Source organism: Zeus faber (assembly GCF_960531495.2).
Source record: "Zeus faber genome assembly, chromosome: 5".
NCBI lineage: Eukaryota > Metazoa > Chordata > Actinopteri > Zeiformes > Zeidae > Zeus > Zeus faber.
Window position 1 is genome coordinate 22,137,075 of NC_137192.1, and position 18,162 is coordinate 22,155,236.

General features: G+C 41.3%; 1 protein-coding gene across 2 annotated transcripts; it reads right to left on the bottom strand.

Moving 5' to 3' along the window:
* Positions 1 to 3,976: 3,976 nt before the first annotated feature.
* On the bottom strand, positions 3,977 to 17,317 carry ilrun (inflammation and lipid regulator with UBA-like and NBR1-like domains). 2 transcript variants are annotated; one of them, XM_079999993.1, is made up of 5 exons: positions 16,100 to 17,317; positions 13,964 to 14,118; positions 13,254 to 13,451; positions 11,572 to 11,876; positions 3,977 to 7,620 (listed from the first exon to the last, which is right to left on the bottom strand). In XM_079999993.1, the coding sequence occupies exons 1-5, from the start codon at positions 16,255 to 16,257 to the stop codon at positions 7,585 to 7,587; spliced, it is 852 nt and encodes a 283-aa protein (XP_079856119.1). In that variant the 5' UTR covers positions 16,258 to 17,317; the 3' UTR covers positions 3,977 to 7,584. The 2 variants fall into 2 exon arrangements, with proteins under 2 accessions (XP_079856119.1, XP_079856118.1); XM_079999992.1 differs by lacking the exon at positions 3,977 to 7,620 and having other exon boundaries at positions 11,339 to 11,876.
* Between the last annotated feature and the right edge of the window lie 845 nt (positions 17,318 to 18,162).

The window sequence follows — 18,162 nt, forward strand, 5'->3', positions numbered from 1 at the left end:
ATCAAATAGTGACAAGTCCTTCCATAAGACACATTCCAAATGAATGTTAATGTCCAATAAATGTCTGTATTACATTACAGGCAAATGATCTTCAACTGTGTTCTTCAGTTGTAGATTGCTGGCACAAGGAGTGCAATTAAGTACAAATTCAAAGTGGGGTGTATTTATTATGTTTGTGAAATAAAACATGTATTTATTGTGTTTGTTATATGAAATATTTTTTTAGTAAGTAAAGTAATATTTTTATAAGTTTGTGGTATGTCACTTAGCAATTACAAAATAATTCCAAAATAAGGACAAAGAATAAAGATGACTATAATGGCCGGACAAAATTCGGCCAGATTTTCTTATACGACGAATTTGGGTTCTTATAAGGCTGGATTTATTTTAGTTTGATGCCGGATTACCGAAAATCTCCGAAATGTAATATGTACCTAACATGACTAAAATGGACCCTGTGTATTGCTGCCTGGAGCTATATTTATTATTATTATTATTATTATTATTATTATCATTATCATGAAATGAACAGGTTACATATATACAAACAGAAAAAAAAGACCAAATGCAGGTATGAGACTACACTACGATGCTTCATTGTTTCATTAGTTAATTGTTGTCAAAGTGTTTCATCATTTATAGAAAGAGAGAGAGAGAGAGAGAGAGAGAGAGAGAAAAAAAGATGTGTAGGCTATTCAAATGTTGTGAGATATCATCATGGACGGATTCTCACAACAAGACGTATCATTTATGTATTCTATTTTTTTATTTTTTATTAACTGCATTTGCATATGGTTCACGTGCAGGAGTTTGTTGCATCCTTTTTTTTTTTTTTTTTTTTTCCCCCAACTGTTTTGATAGCTTTCATTTCAGGTTACAGGAGACATTCTCAACCTCGGGGCGGCGACCCCGACATGGGGTCACTTGATTTGCTCACAGGGTCGCAGGGGAAATTTCAAATTTGTTCTAATTTCTAAGACTGATATATTGAAATTTGATTGATATATTAAGGTGTGTTCAATTGGTCTGAATATATCAGTCAAATCAATGTAATGTATTTGGAGCTCCCTCCATGCCATGTGGTATAATAAAAGTAGCCGATGCGATACTCAAATTCAAATATAATCGTTTCCCAGATGCTATGGTGAATACCTCCATTGTGACCAGCGACGGACTCAGCGTTGAGAAACTACAGAAAGAAGATTCGTATTTAGCCTTCTTAATCTGTTGTTTTTAAGACCAAATGTCAATTGAAAGCGATAACATTTGTTGTGCCCATTCCACAAAAAAGTGAGAATCATGAAAATTTCGGGACCTAAAAGTGGCATCGGGGGCCAACAAAAAGGGTTGAGAACCCCTGTACAGTGGGAGTCTGACGCCTGCGTTTCATTCCTTCACTTTTCTGCCTTTCATTAGCCAAGTGAGCGGGGCCCCTCCTGACAGACGTGATGGGCAGTTATCAAACAAAACAATGCATATTGACTCAAGTGCTGCGGGAGATTTCAGCCGTGATACGAGTCGAGAACAATCTCCACTGTGAGCAAGAGTCAATATTTGTCTTTGGTTGCTCTGTCAGTGTCTTTGTGAAGTCATTCCAACAATCACCTACATTTTCACTGCCTGGATGCACACATCCATCTCACGCACGCACGCACGCACACACACACACACACATACGAATCCACTCATGCACAAAGACAAATTCAAACTCTCCCACCCACCCACACACACACTCACTCACACACTCACACACTCACACACACACACACACACACACACACACACACACACACACACACACACACGCACACACCTGTCCTGACTGCTTCATCCCCTTGTGCGTCATCGTCAATGGTGAACTAAACACAGAATATTTTATATTAAAAAAAAAAAAAAAAGTATTTACCCAAATATTATTTTGCGATCACTGGGAGTCAACCTTAGTGATTTGGTATCAGAATGCTTTCTGATTTATCCAGTATTGAGAGAATATCTTCAGCCGACTGCTTCGGAATGAGCTGCAAGACGTAGTACACCGGTGCAATCACGACCATGTTCTTCGACAGTAGAATACTTTTTTTTTTTTTTTTTTTAATTCTGACGCTAACAACTCAGAGTGACTGAGTCAGATTGTAAAAATACTAGAGTTTCCCCTTAAACTGAGGATCTGACAGTCCTGAACCTCAACCTCAAGAGCATCCAGAGAGTAATATTATATCAGGTCAAATAGATTGCATTACCCAGCTGTACAGTCATTTATACAAGTACCCATAATAATATGAATATAATGAAACAATATTGAAATTATCTGTAGCATATAGGCATAGCATGAAAGTATAGTAAGCATATATAGGTTAGGGAAAGGAAAAGTTGCTTCAGAAGGCTCAGGCTACACAGTCCGCTGGTCTTATTTCTAGCATGAGAGTAGTTTATGAGGGAGTCCCCCAAGGTTCCGTCCTTGGCCCCCTGTTGTTCACCATTTATATACAATGCCTCAGTCGAGATATGCCAAATGCTGCTTTCTTTTAATATGCTGATGATTGTGGTTTTTAGTTTGTCGTTGTGCTTCCTCCATGAATATGGCTTTTAAAAAACTGTAACTTTTGAAACAAACTGAAAACCAAACTCATCGTCTCTTCAAGCAAAGTGTTGTCATAGTCTCTCGGTACCCTGAATACCCTAAATACTACCTTTAAATGCTTCAGTTTTGGTGATACTCTATTTTCAGCTCTCTTTCGAGCTCCGAGGTTCTTGACCAACTCATTCAGCAAGGAGTCTTCCATAGTTTGTTAGAAACCTGTCCACCAGTAAAAAAAGAAAAAAAAAAAAAAAAAAAGGCTTCCGTCCCCTGCACCCTCCTCCTGGAACAGCCTGCAGAGGGAACATAAGCTGACTTTTCTAACAACGTGAATTTTAATCCATTGTCAAGCACAGGGTTTCAATTACTATTGGTCACTGTAATTTCCTTTTTCCCAAACGTTGCTTTACTATTGATTTCACGTGAGCATTGTCCATGTTGTGCAACAGTGTGAATGTGAAGCTGGGCGTCGCCGTAAAAGAGCGGTCGTCCTCAGCATACAGACAAAAAGATGGAGGGGGGGGGGGGGGAGAAGAAGACGCCGATCGTTAAGCCATAAGAGTCAACACACTTCTATAGATCAGTTTGATCGTCAACCCATAGCATACGGATGCATCCACTTTTAATTAGAGAGTCCCAGGAAGTGGACGAGGCCTCATAAATGAGAAAGGGAGTCCCGTGTCAACAATGGACCAGACATACACGAGTCAGCGAGGAGGGAACAGTCAACTGATGGCAACTAAAACATTTCCTTGTAAACGCAGGGATTGAATGCAGTCATTGTTTCCACTCAATGATTGCAAGCGCGTCTTCTCTTTAAAAGAGTCAATTGTACTGCAAATACACAGCTTGGTGTGAGACCATGTGATTAATCTACTGTCTAATCATCCCCTACATATCATGCCTTGGATATAAAATCTGACTGTGGTCCCAAAAAGATGTACTGTATACACAATGGTTTATACTCCTGGTCGAGGTGCTTCAAGCCAGTACTTTTTTGAGGAAAGTAAGTACGTCATAAATGTCAGAATGTCTTTGCAGTCTATCAAAGTCTTGCCTCACAAACAGCAGTGAAGTAGTGAATAACTTGTAAATACCTAAATTATTTAAACATATGATACAAGAGGATTCAGACTTGGAGGAGGAAAAAGTATTTATGGACTTCAGCCAAAATCCATTGTTGACTTAATACATTTGGACAATGAATATTTCACTAAATTGCAGGGGTTTTAACCTTGTAACCTTTTTTTAAGCAATTAAATACCAAAGAGTAAAAGAAAAAAATAATTAACAAATATTTTTTCCTACCTACCCTGTGGAAACTTACACACAGTAAGGGAAAAACAGACCCACGCATTATTCCTTTCATTGTTAATTTAATAATACAAATGTTGTTCATAGGTTCAGGAAAAAAAAAAAAAAAAAAAAAAAGGCATAAATTTCACATTTCTGCTCATCCACTCATCATGCCATCATGCCGCTGGCTGTAGGCCTACGGAGTCACAAACCAAATGAAAGAATCCAGCCAAACTAAAGCACTTCTTCTGCTTTGCACACTGGCCCGCGCACGCTCACATCTTCACACACACGCATGCGCGCACACACCAACACACACACACACACACACACACACACACACACACACACAGTAACTGATTGAAAAGAAACCAAGGCAGAACCGTGTATGCTGTCTGGGAGGAGTAGGCCTACTCTCGGCTGACCTTCAAGCAGCCAGAACAACCTGACAGATGACTCCGAAGTGGATCATGAAATAAGCCGACGCGACCTCAGGTGGTTTTCACGACAACAAAAAAAATCGGGAAAAGCATATTTAACGTGACTTTTTTTTTTTTTTTTTTTTTTATTCCCCTGAATCAAACAATTATTCTCCATCTTTTTGTGGCCCCTACTTTGTGGGATATTCCACAGAGGAACATGTAACAGTGACAAACACCATTACAACCGATCCAGCAAATTGCTTTTAATGCCCCAATACACACGGACTAAGACTGCATGGACTGATGGAACTAGAGGCGGTGGCAGAGTTCGGCCACAGTTGGAGAGAGCAGGCAAACCAAAAGCATCCTCACATATACAAACAAACCTGAATGTGTAAACAAGAGAAACATGATTGGATATAACATCTTCATTTGTAATACACGTACAGTGCACAGTAATGACACTTCAATATTAAAACTCCAAAAAATATGTACCAATTTGGTTAATGAGAGAATCAAAACGGCACTTGACACAAGGATCATGGATTTTTTTTGGGGAGGGGGGGGGGTCATTAAAAAAATAAAATAAAAACAAAGAGAGAAATAAAAGAAAAAGAGATTCTAGGCTGTTTACCTCTCAGAAATTGCTGGTATCATTCAACACCCCACAAGAAACACAAAACAAAGGCCGTGTTGCTTCCGGAAAGATCACCTCTGGTGAACGTCGGAGGTGATGAACAGCATTGTGCAAATAGCAAAAGCAGTGAATCAGTCCTCACAGCGCCGATGCAAACCATCAAGCATCGTCAAGTTTAGGCAGCCTTTTTAGGAAGAAAAAGGACAACGCTTCATTTCAACTGACTACAAATGGTATTTGAATATGGTCATTTGCTTATTAGCACCACCTGCTGGCTCTAAAAGGAGTTGTTTGCGATTGAATTGTGTGGAAATAAATTAAAGAACCAACGTCACTCGAGCGACTTGGCGACGGAAACAATACTGACATGATGCATGCCTAAATTAAACGTGTACGGGAATACACACACGACATCCTCAGCCCATGTTGCGCGCACGCACGCACGCACGCACACACGCACACTATAGTTAGACAGGGATTCATAAACTACAATCATTCACCAGGCAAAATAGACTCGATGGCTTTTCTTAATATTCTTAAACTCTCACTCCAGCTCTTTGCTAAGCTCATCACCATCCATCTAAAGCTTCAAAAATGAAAAGAAAACAAGAAAAAGTCCACCCTAAAAAAAAAACTAAAAATTTAAAAATAACACAAGGTCAGTTTATCGGACCCACACACAGTATGTGGAACTCTTCCAGGAAGTGCTGCATGATGACATCACAGGTCTTGGTGCTCGTGGTTTTGTCTTTGGAAGAGACAGAGTTCCTGCACATGTGCAACCTCCACACCAAAGACAGAGGTTTAATGCAAGACAGAATATCCTTGATTTTGGTTTGTTTTTCTGTACTATGTATGACTGATATGCATTTCTGTTTACTCGTCATGTATTGTATTTCCTCTTTACATTGCTGTGCTTTGGAAATGTTTTTATTTTTTTAGATAAAAACTTAATGCCAATGGAGCTTGAATCAAACTGAATATCCACCGGATGCCACTCGATTGAATTCTACGTTTCTTTCTTGTTGTTTTGCAATAGAGACTGCAGGCTTAACGCCACAAATCCCACAATTAAGAAAATTAAAAGGACAATAAATCTACACGTCCTTTTCAACTTCCTTTTTGTATAATTGCCATGGGTAGCGATTAAAAAAAAAAAAATGTATTCCCATTAATTCTATGATTTCTCATTCACACTTCCACCAGACCTGTGCAGGAACCCTGGATGAAGTCGTCCCAACAGGCGTTTCAATTGAAGGTCACACATATAACGCATCTCAAATTTAACGTTGATTTGCTTTTTTTTGTTTTTTTTCTTCCCTTTAATAAGTTGTTTAAAGGGGACCTATTATGCAAAAAAAAAAAAAAACACTTTTTCAGTGCTTGTGCACATACATTTGGTTCTCTGATGGGCCTACGAGCACACAAACTGTCAAATAAGACGACCCAGTCAGCTTTTTGAGAGCTGCCCGTTTCAGAAAACGTGTCCTGAAACGAGACGTTCAGCTTTGCTGCCCTGACCGACGTCACCGTGGGCTTCGTTCTAATTAGAACTGCTCTCCATCTGAGTAACTCAACAAACAAATCTTTCAAAAGAGGAATTAATACCAACTGTCCGTGAACAAACTGCAGACGACGGAAATCAAAATATTTTTTCTTTATTTAAATTTTTTTTATTTATTTATTTTTTTATTCTGCTGTTTTTATTTTCAAAAAAAAGGAAAGAAATAAAAATAAAAAAGTGTGTATGGACTGCGGCGAGCGATCCGCTGTGCGTTTCTCCAAACAAAACCAATAAAAATTGTGTGTTTTTATTGTAGATGTATTTATTTATTATATTTAATTTTACTACGTTTACATGAAACAAAAGATCTCCGCGTCCGAGAGTCCCAGTGCGTCGCAGCGCGGTGTCTGTGTCCCCCACAAGCCTGGAGCACGGCAACGAAAGTGGGAACAAACTTTTAAATGAGGCCTTGTAAAATCTAATATGAGTGAAGATTCAGCAACTGGGCTGCTTTTTTATCGTCTCAAATTTGTTCAGAGACAGTTTTTGGTGGACTGATAGGGTGAAATCAGTGAAAGTTACGGAGTAAACACAACGGAACCCGGAAGCCATGCTCAAATGCCATTGGCTCACAGAACTCGGGGCCTCAGGAGGGTGGCTCCCACTACGAAACAAAGCCCGTTTTTGGCTTCCTGGAAGCCGTTTTGGCGTTTCATTCAGGATGGTATAGAGGTATGTTAGAATGGCTAGAATGCATAATCTGAGTGGTATTTTCAGCAAAAAACTTCCAAAAACACGTTTTGGGGACCTTAGAGACCTATATTAACTTGTGTAAAAAGGAGCATAATAGGTCCCTTTTTAACAGAAATAAAATAGCAGTGTATCTAAAATTTTGTTTTAGGATTGAAATCACTCTTAAACAAAAAGCATTCACACATGCGCATCTGGGTGTTACTAAGAGGGTGATTCGCTGGAGTGGAAGTAAACCGCGGTGTCGCGGTAGTGTCTCTGTGAGTTTGGATTCAGGGTTTGCCTTAAGGGTGGGGGTTGTCCATAGTCAGTAGAAAACAACTGTTCCTCCACCCTCCCAGAGGCACCGAGCACTCCACCAGTCCCACTCCTCGTCCGCCGTGGGGTCTTTGTCGTTCTAGCTCTGCCCGAACGGATAGGGTCTGTGAATACCCTGAGGAACACAAGGAGCAGAGGACCGGACTTTAGGAGAGGCAGCGTTAAAGGTGAATTCCACCACAAAGCGACATTAAACTCTGAAATCTATTCAAATCCATTAAAAAGGATTTTTGAATAAAGTGCAGGCCATTTAAAAATGCTTTATGTGACAAATAACCCCTTGAATCTTGTACACAAAACCCTTTTGAATGACAAGTACATTAGGGGCAAGCAGGGGAGGTTTTAAATATGAGAGACATTTGCAGCAACTTACCTGGAGCTATATATAAAGTACATGCAAACTAGGCTAATTTAACAGGTTAACCCTCCTTCAGGGTGTAGTAGGATACTTTAATTTATCTATACCTAATTATCCCTGTACCTGTCTGTGTCAGAGCCGGACTTCTGCTATTTTCGCAATACTGGAACGAGAACAAGCTGTGCAAGAGTGGAGGAAAAAAAAAAAACTTTCTTTAATGTCCCCGAAAAATTATTAACTTGCATAAATGTCCCAGCTCTGGTTTCATCCAGGGAAAGCCCATTCAAACCATTCCCTGTTTCCCGGGAAATATGGTAACGGGAATTCATATTTTAATTTTTTACATCTAGAACATATTGGAATAAGCCTGTACAGGGACGCCTCACTTAACGACGAGTTCCGTTCCTAGGAGCAGGTCGTTAAGTGAATTGGTGGAGAAGCGAGGACCCGTGTTATTTCACGGTAAGGGGGCGTGGCCATTGAGAACGCTGCTGTAGTGAATACTGACAGACTGCGGGAACGACACTGAGAACGGTGATGAGATGAGATGTATACAGTGTATATAGTATATATAGTATATATAGTATATATAGTGTGTATGGTATACACAGTGTATATAGTATATGTAGTGTATATAGTGTATATTGCATATATAGTGTATATAGGATATATAGTATATGTAGTGTATATGGTATATATAGTGTATATAGTATATATAGTGTATATGGTATAAACAGTAGTGAATATAGTGCATATAGTGTAAAAATAGTGTATATAGTCTATATCTATATCACTATATCTAACATTGCTTGGCTACAGAAGGCTCGCAGTGCGCGGTGCGCACTGTGCACCAGCAGCATCTGAGCGCTAACAGAGTATGGAATCCATCTCGGCTTAACAGAATGATTTTGGAAATGCCAAATTACTTGCTTTAAGAAATGTTGTTTGTTTATACAGTGGAGAATTGTCAAATATCACTTCCATCAGGCTGTTCTCAGCAGGCAATGGATTTGGCATTTCATATTCCTCGCAGGAGTCGCAGCCATAGCAAAATTGATTCTGTGTGCAAAGTTTATATTATGTTCATTCACAAAAAATGCCGTTGTTTTGCCTTAATAATTATAAATACCACCAAAATAATACACTAAAGAGGTCAGGTTGGGAACCCATATTTCTCCTTGTTGCATTTAGTGCTGCTTGAAATATGACTGTTGCGTTTTGACAACAGCTGAAAACAATTCCCATTTCCGGGGACTCCCATTTCAATTTCCAGGGATAGTGTGCTTCTTTTCCCGGGATAGAAAATGTGTAATTTTTTAGGAAAAACATCAAACCCTCGTCCCAGCTCAGAGACTGCACCATGCATTACTGAGTAATGTGGCTTAGCCCTGCAGGATAGGTAGTTGAAGGGATACACCAGGTTTTTGGGGAACAAGCTTTTCAAACCATCTTACCCTGATGCAGATGAGAAGGTCAACACCAGTTTGACTCTTATTCTCTGTTCAATACTGAGATAGTGAAGGGCTGCACGCTGTGTTCCAACAACACACGGCAGCGGAGGGAAGCAACTAGCCCAGCTCCTATAATACTAGAGAAATAGCTTCCAGCAAAGAGCTTCCAGCACCTAAAAAAAAATCAATCAAATCCAATGATAATAAACCTGGCCTGCTTTAACATACCTTCCCGCCTCGATGAGGGGTTTGAACCACACCTCCAAGAACGGGTCGAAAAAGTGTAAATGTTTAATGAAACCTGGACAAGAAGTCCTTTTTAAATTGAAATCACACTGAGGTGAGGGTACGAGAGGGGGTGAAGCTATTGGATGTGATTAGTGTTGTCACAACGTTTCCAACTGCTATACGACACCTGGAAAAGTGTGGATATTTGATACCATTTACAAATAGACAGTATCAAAAATCTAATAATATGAGATATCATCAGGAAAATGGTCAGGAGGGTGGGCTAGGAAACAGAGTAAAACTATTGTTAGTTCTTTAGGGTGTGTGGTTAAATTTTGGTCAGATGATACCAAAATTAGGCATCACTACCAAAAAGAAACGGTTCCACCTTGAAAGTATAGCTGTTGTAACAGGCATACACGGCTGGGAATTCATTCATAATTTATACTCTATAGCAATAGGAGCGCTGAACGATTTATCAAATTCAAACCGACATCACGTCCTAATAGAACTCAATTTTCAAATCGCAAAGGCTGAGGATTTAAAAAAAGAAAAAAGGTTTGTGTTGAATGTTATAAATTCGAACCCAGTGATACTTAACCCACGGCTCTTTTACGTCTAGTTGCAGCTCTTTAAGTCTAATTTAAAATTTAATTAAAAAATTCTAAAAGGGTATTTCAATACCTTTTGTCTGAGACATTGTCTGCAGTATTCAAAGCTGTATTTCCTGTTAGACACATCAACCTACGACGGCCTCCAGGGAGTGCGCATCTATAGAGATCTGTTTCCTGGTAGTGATCAACGATCTGTTTCCTGGATCAATGGCTGGTTTCCACTGTCAATTTTACTATGAATTGTTTGTATTTAGTTATATTATGACCGTATGCAAGTAATAACTTGGAGCCACAATGCATCACCTGACTCCCAACCGCGCCACGTGAGACCATCGTGTCCAAATCCTCCATCGGCTTCCTCACTACAAGCACCAAAGCAGCCTCCACACAATCAATACATAGGAAAAAACAACTTTTACATCAACCCACGGTTTTTATTTAAGCCATTTAACTTAATTTATGTGCGATATTCCGGAGAACACAGCCTCTGCCGCTGCAGAGCAAAAATCCAGCAGCTGCAGCAGACATGCACGGCAGAGTCGGCTCGTCACTTGCGGTTTGACATCCACCTGTATACATTTGTACATCATTTGTGTATAATAATACATAATACATTTGTGGTTGCACTGGTAATAAAAACGGCGTAATAATGATAAATTGCAACCATTGCATACATCATGCTTTTCATTCCTTAATAATATATTACTAGTAGTTATTTTAAAATGCATAATGGTTTGATGGAGGAAACGGACGTTTCAGAAATTCGGCCCTTGCAAAAATATTTTTTCTTAATGGGGCTCCTGAGCTGGGATAGGTTGAGTACCACTGGTGTAGAGTAATTTATTGCTTGTGTTTAGTGAATAATACAGAAGGAACTAAAAAAAAAAAAAAAAAAAAACAATCCCGTACAAAATCACAATCACAATTTGGTCTAAAAGAAAATCGCAATTCGATTATTTTCCCCAAATCGTTCAGCCCTAACCCAATACCAATAACTTATCTTGTGCCTGGAATAACATGTGTATATTGTTATATATTTGACTATTTTTGTTTGATATTTTTCAGAAATTTGTGCACGTTTCGAAATTTCATTTTTTTTTACTTTTTTGTTTTTATTCTATTTTATGATTATTTTATTATTATTAAAAACATTTTTTTTTTAATGCTGACTGTCTGTAGAAACTCACCAATCGTCACCATGACCAATTCCTTGCACATGTTCATGTACCTGGCGGAATAAAGTCATTCCGATTCTGACTTGAGGCCAATCCAATGTGGTACAAGATACGAACAAAGCGAGGGGGTCATTGTGGAATTCAAATCGATAAAAAGCGATGAAAATTCTACTTAATTTATCCCCCAATTTCAAATATTCAGAAACGACACGCATCAATGAAAGGGTATTTAGCACGTACCTGACCATAAGTCACCACTGGCAAGTTAGTTTGGAGTCCATTTGACGTCCTATTTACAGCATTGTGTGAGAGTCCGTTCTGATCGGGCTGGATGGGCTCCGGCGTGCCCTCCCAGGCCCCGGCGGGGTCTCGGAACCCGTCGTCGGGGCCGTCGTGCTTGTTCTTCTGCGGCGACGCGAAGGGGTTGAAGTCTCCCTGCACGTTGCGGTGCGGCTGCGTGTTGAACTCCGTCTCGAAGGACGACAGCTGCTGGGTCACGCCGAGGAGGCCTCCCACCTCCACGCTCAGGATCACCCAGATCACGTCTGCAGGGGGGCGGGGGACGAATTAACGCTCGCATGTCACATTAAGTGAGAGAGAGAGAGAGAGAGAGAGAGAGAGCGAGAGAGAGCGAGAGAATGGAGAGTGTACGGAAAAGCAAAACGGAGGCAGCACAAATCAGTCAAGCGTTATCACTGACATTAAAAGAGCCGTTGATTAATAGGAAATTGGGTTTAATATTTAAACATTGTGCTTAAGTGACCCGAGGTGGACAGGGGGATGTTAAAAACGCAGATTTACACACAGAGGTTTATCGTCTATTACTTATATTTGGTGTAATTGATTTTATCGTAATTTCCCATTTTATGTTCCACAGTGTGCAACTTTCATTCCCCCCGCCGGGGACAAATTAAGTGCCCATATATCTACCTAGATCGATGTTATAACGCAACCCAAGAAATGTTGTTTCCGGGGTGAATTTTGACCTTCCATGATCAGACTGGTGAAAGTGTTAAACACGTGGAATGAATTGAACGAATGAATGAACACACTTTTTACTCAATGTCACCCCTTTCCCCTGCATTGTGTTGTAATGGTGTAAGCTACTGTTCGCCCTGACCTTCCAGGAAACCTTAGATTTGATCTCCACAACTGTACTGCCATCACCCTGGAGCCTTTTTTAATTTTTTAATTTTTTTTATTTAACCTTTATTTAACCAGAAAAAGAAGCCATTGCGACACACTGTCAAAGGTGACCCGGTCAAGAAGGCAGCGGCGGTGAGTAGAAACCACACTAAATAAAATGTGAACAGCGCTACTATACTCAGACACACATGAAGCATTTTTATAGTCACAGTCAATACCAGTTGCCAAATCATGTCAGGTATGATGGACAGGTCATGTAGTGAGAGCCATTTGGGCACTCACAACCAAGAACAAGGAACAAGGAAGCCAATAGCCAGTTTGCCTCATTCCAGACTAGAACTCATTAACCGCAGCCACACGCACTTTGCCAAACAAGTTGCAAATTGTTCAAAAGTGATTTGGGGGATTTCTACGATTGTACTAAATGTTTTCTGATGGCAAATTTCAGCCCACTGGCAGAAAATATTGGGGCAAATTTCAAACCATCACTGTATACCAGTGTACACCAAACAAAAATGTTTTGTTTCAGGTGTTTTAACCACTGATTTTATGTATAAACAACATTCATCCACTACAATATGAATTACTTTAAAGAGAAAGAACACCACACATTTCATCAACAGAAAATTTAAAAAACAGCTTTGACGTATATACAAACTAGCCCATACGAGGACACACCGGTCACTGAGAATATGAACATTTTGGGGGGCAGAGGAGTGTGCCTTGGACCGCGCAGCAGGCAAAAAGGCGCGTGATGTCGCTGCGTCACGACCCACCTCCATAGAACAGCCCGGTGGCGGTGCACATTCTCCACTGGCCCTGGTACATCCCAGGAGCCGCGGGGCTGTGCATCTGCACGCTGACATCCGCCATTTCCTGCGGGTCCAAGGACTTGACCATGACCATGTTGACGTGCCCAAACTGGTCCCCACCGATGTACTTCAGACTGACTCCTGGGGGCCACGACTCAGCACCTGCAATACACACGACAGCGGTTACGACTTAATTGCATTTGCTGAAGACTTCACCAAACGCTGTAACTGCAAACTGTTTTATCTGCCTTTATCGACACGCGGGTGTAAGAACAACTCCACTAACACACGCACACAGTCGTTTAGAAGAATTTACTATGCATATCCAGCACCAAAGGACTTTTGCTCGGATTTTAGAGTCCCAGACAATCACAGGGAAATCTCTGGTCTTAAATGTTGTCCAGTGGGCTTTGGTCAGCCGCAGTGGTTTGATTTGACGTGGTCAAAAAACTCCTGCGATCGGGGACTCTTGGGGGGGGATATCAGCTTGATTTGATCAGCTCCTACAGTACAGTGTGAGCTACAATCCCAAGATGTTAGTTCCCCTGTGATTATAGTCCTTCCTCAACCCCCTATAGTGTGCACACTACCGGGTGTGTGCGCGCGTGTGTGTGTGTGTGTGTGTGTGTGTGTGTGTGCGTGCGCAGTATTTTGGTGTATCCCTGCCACATCACCTGTGTTTTGTATTCTCCAGGTCTTGGTGAATTGCGTGTCGGGGGGCACGGACTCTCCTTCCCCAATTGTCACATCTTCAACAAAGGACATGGATGGCGTGCTGACATTGGGACTCTCAAAGTCATAATATGCGCCAATAGCAGCCTGCAGGTTCCTGTTCGGAGGGAGGGAGGGAGGGAGGATGAGTCTGGGACAGGTGTGCAATCTGCAGCGACTGGAGGCAAAACTCATTAAAAGCGGCTCTCCCAATGTGATCAAACGATGACATCTGGACACTTATCAAGGTCAGCGGATGGGGTTTGTTTACACCAGGGGTGTAATACGTTGATCGTGATCGACCGGTAGATCACAAAGGTAGTGCGGGTAGATCACGCGCCATTCGAAAAAAAATAACACTTTTTTTTTTTTTTAAGCGATCTGACCAACATGTTGAACGAGCTTAATTTAGAGCTGCAGGGAAAAGACAAAACCGTGGTCAACATGATCAGTTCAGCTAATGCTTTCAAACGAAAAATGCAACTTCTGTCCTCAAAGCTGCGGCGCCATGATTTGGGGGAGCTTTCAAAACCTGGCATCAGAGCTGGAGACCCAAAGTAAGGCGTGTGCGCAACTTGACAGTGTGCGCTACACAGAGCAGATTGAAAACTGTCTGTCAGACTTTGACAAACGGTTTCAAGACTTTGCTTTACTCGAGCCAGTCTCTACCTTTATGTGCTGCCCATTCAGGGAAGATGTTGAGGTTGATTCACTGTTTCACCTGAACTGGTCTGCAGTGGAGGATGAGATGTTGACCCTACAGGCTGACATTCAGCTCAAGTCCAGGGCTCATGGACAGTTTTGGAACTTACTCACGGAGGAAAAGTACCCAAACATGAGGAAATGTGCTCCCTCCTTGACTGCATTATTCAGCTCTACTTATTTATGCGCGTCAGCCTTTTCCCACATGAAGATTATTAAGTCCAAATGCCGTTCCACCTTGACTGATGATCATTTGCAAGCTGCCTGAGGCTGGCTACCAGCAGCTACTGTCCGGGCTGCGCAACCCTGCCGACTCCATTCAGTGCAAGTCATCAGAGTAAGGTAGTGACCAGGAATGTATTTAATTGTATTTTGCTGTAAAGGTTCATACAGCGATGCAAGGTACGCCAGCATATATTGTATATATAAAGTATACTCAGTGTATATATATAAATAAATATATTTAACATTTTTTTAATGCAGGTAGATCCTTTTGACCTGGTCATTTTAAAAGTAGCTCGCAGGCCGAAAAAGTGTGGGCACCCCTGGTCTACACCGTTGGATCGGGGATGATGCACGGGTCCACTCCTGTCTTTTGAGACTTGGGTCTTGGCGAGTCACTCCGTGTCACAGCTAAACGTTGGTTCGGCCGAGTAGGGGAGGACTTCCGCTCAGTTGGACACAGAATTCTGTCATGAAGCAGAATTTCAATTCACAATTTAGTCCAAATTGATTCAGGCGTAAGAATATTAAGCATATTTTAGCCTTATAAAAATATCGAGATACACACAGACACACACACACACACACATATATATATATATATATATATATATATATATATATATATATATACACACACACACACATATAAATATATATGTGTGTGTGCTTTGGCAGAGAAATGCAAAATGTGAATCATACACAAAAAAACGAGTAGGTAGGTATTTATTTGGGGGGACGGGGTGTCCAACATTCACGGAGGCGCGAACGTTGACGAGCGATCCGTGGCTCCCCCTCCCCAGCCAGCTCCACTCGGGTTTGTTGTCACGTCCACGGATCCCGACGGAGGTTACGTCATCGGCCGTAGTGGGTCGTGAAACCCCAGGAGCACAAGTCAACGGACATTGTGACTTCGCAGACTATTACGTAACACGGGGGGGGGGGGGGGGGGGGGGGGGGCAGTCCGCACGAAGGGCGGCCCTCTCCGGCTACCGTAGCGAGCTGTTGCGCGACCAAACCCGACAATATGAGACGCTTCTCGGCTTTAACGCGTCGAACACGCGTGGAGGGGCGCGGTTCCGCCATTTGTTTACTCCACCCTTTAAAAAATGTCAACCCGTGATGGATGCGTGGACGGCGAGCCGCGCGAGGCCGCGCCGGATCCGCGGACTCACCAGTTGGTCATGTCCAGGAAGAAGGCGCAGCCGGCGGGGTTGAGCTGGAAGCCCAGCAGCCTCTGGAACTCGGTCACCAGGACGTCCTTGTCCGTGGTGCCCATGCAGCTGAACTTCTGCATGAGCTCCGCGTCCACGTCCACGTCCATGCCCTCCATGGCGGCTGTCCCGTGGCGGAGACGGGTCCCTCTCCCCCTGTCGCTTTCAATTTCGTCCGCGGCCTGGCCCTCGCTCAGCCATAACAACCAGCTCGACAACAACGGCGACGTCACCACGCACGGCGGCCGGACGTTTTGTGACGTAACGCGTCAGGTTGTCGCGACAGGACGGGGCGCCCCACGTCATCTGTTGCTATTTGAAACGGGCTCCTCATTGGTTTGTTAGCGGGTTGTTGTTTTTTTAAGTACTTTCGTTATGTAACTCTTGCCATGCCTGTTATTTTTCATATACATGACTTTAATTATTCGCATGTTTGTTTGAAATATAGTTTATTTTATTTATATTCGATTTTTTATATTTGTTATTGATATTCGTCATGTGTTTGTTGTTAAAATGTACGTGTACGTGTATATGATCAGTGATGAATCCGTTTATTCAGACGAGTATATTTTCATGTCCGAGGAATTTGTCTCGGTAAAGGTCGCTGCATTGTTGCACAGACTTGACAGCATAAACAAACTCAAAAAGACAAACCAAAATATTCAGACGGCGGCAGGATGGTTCCGAGTTGGCCTGGGTTCACGTGTATACATGTAGATGGCATTTCTGTACACGATCGGTTTATACAATAATACGGGCATGAGTGGCAATGGATAACTTATTACTGAATATCAAGGTCTCATAAGATAAGATAGTAGATGTTAAACACAAGCAGGAGAATGTACATTCAATGCAGTTATTACAATATTCGGCCAATGCCATTTGAATGTATAGCACACCTATTGGACAAGTTTCAGTCCGAGTTCACTTTTCAATGAATGCCAATCGGATTCGCGGATTTTACTTAATTTCTTTACCTGTTCCTGTTTTTCTTGTTTGTTTTTTTTTGTTTTTTTTATTGTTTCTTTTTTCTGTTTTTGTTCTTTTCACGGGATTTCAACACGATTTGTAGTTCAAATAGCTGGACTATTTTCTCTTATTTTGTTGATTTTATTGCTGTTTTTTTTTTCAATCCCTAGGTGATTCTATATTCCACTTATGGTGATGATCATCCTCCTATTAAAGAGACACTAATGATTACTTATACATTAAAATGATGTAATAAAGTTGTCTTTCCAAGAGGGAATGGGTGGCGGGTGGCGAGCCAAGAAAAACCCATAGGATAAAGAAAAGTGTGTGTGTGTGTGTGTGTGTGTGTGTGTGTGTGTGTGTGTGTGTGTGTGTGTGTGTGTGTGTGTGTGTGTGTGTGTGTGTGTGTGTGTGTGTGTGTGTGTAAAACATTTTCATATCAATGGAATACATGAGAATAATATAGAGCTGAGGCTTCGGGGCGCTGAAAACGGAGAACACAGCGACACCTGATGGTTTACCCTATAAACACTCAAGGCAGAAGGGGTACCATTTTATTTATTTACAGCTTTTTATTTAGAAAAATAAAAATTGGATAGAGCGCCTTGCGGGGTGACCCAGTTTCCAAATCTGCTCTATCTTTCCTATATTCATCTCGTCTCTATCCTTCTATGGTACAAGCAAGGGATGTCTCCTTGTGTATGTACAGCACGTTTCATACACAAGGACTATTCACGGTGCGTCGCATAAGTAAGTCGTAAGTGACGTTACATAACAACAAAGAAAAATGAAGACGTTTAAAAAAGCAAAGATAAAAGACAATGAGTGCAATTTCCAACAAGTCTACACATACAGACAGGGGGCATTCTTAATTTTTATTTATTTATTATTTATCTTTTGGTTTTAATTTTTTCTTATTTGTTTTTATCTTTATTTCAAAGTGTCGACTCACACAGTATCATATGGGGATATTCTTTATTTTATTTTATTTTTAATTGTTTTATTATTTATTTAAAATGCTCAACTTACACAGAATGATGTGTGGGGGTATTCTT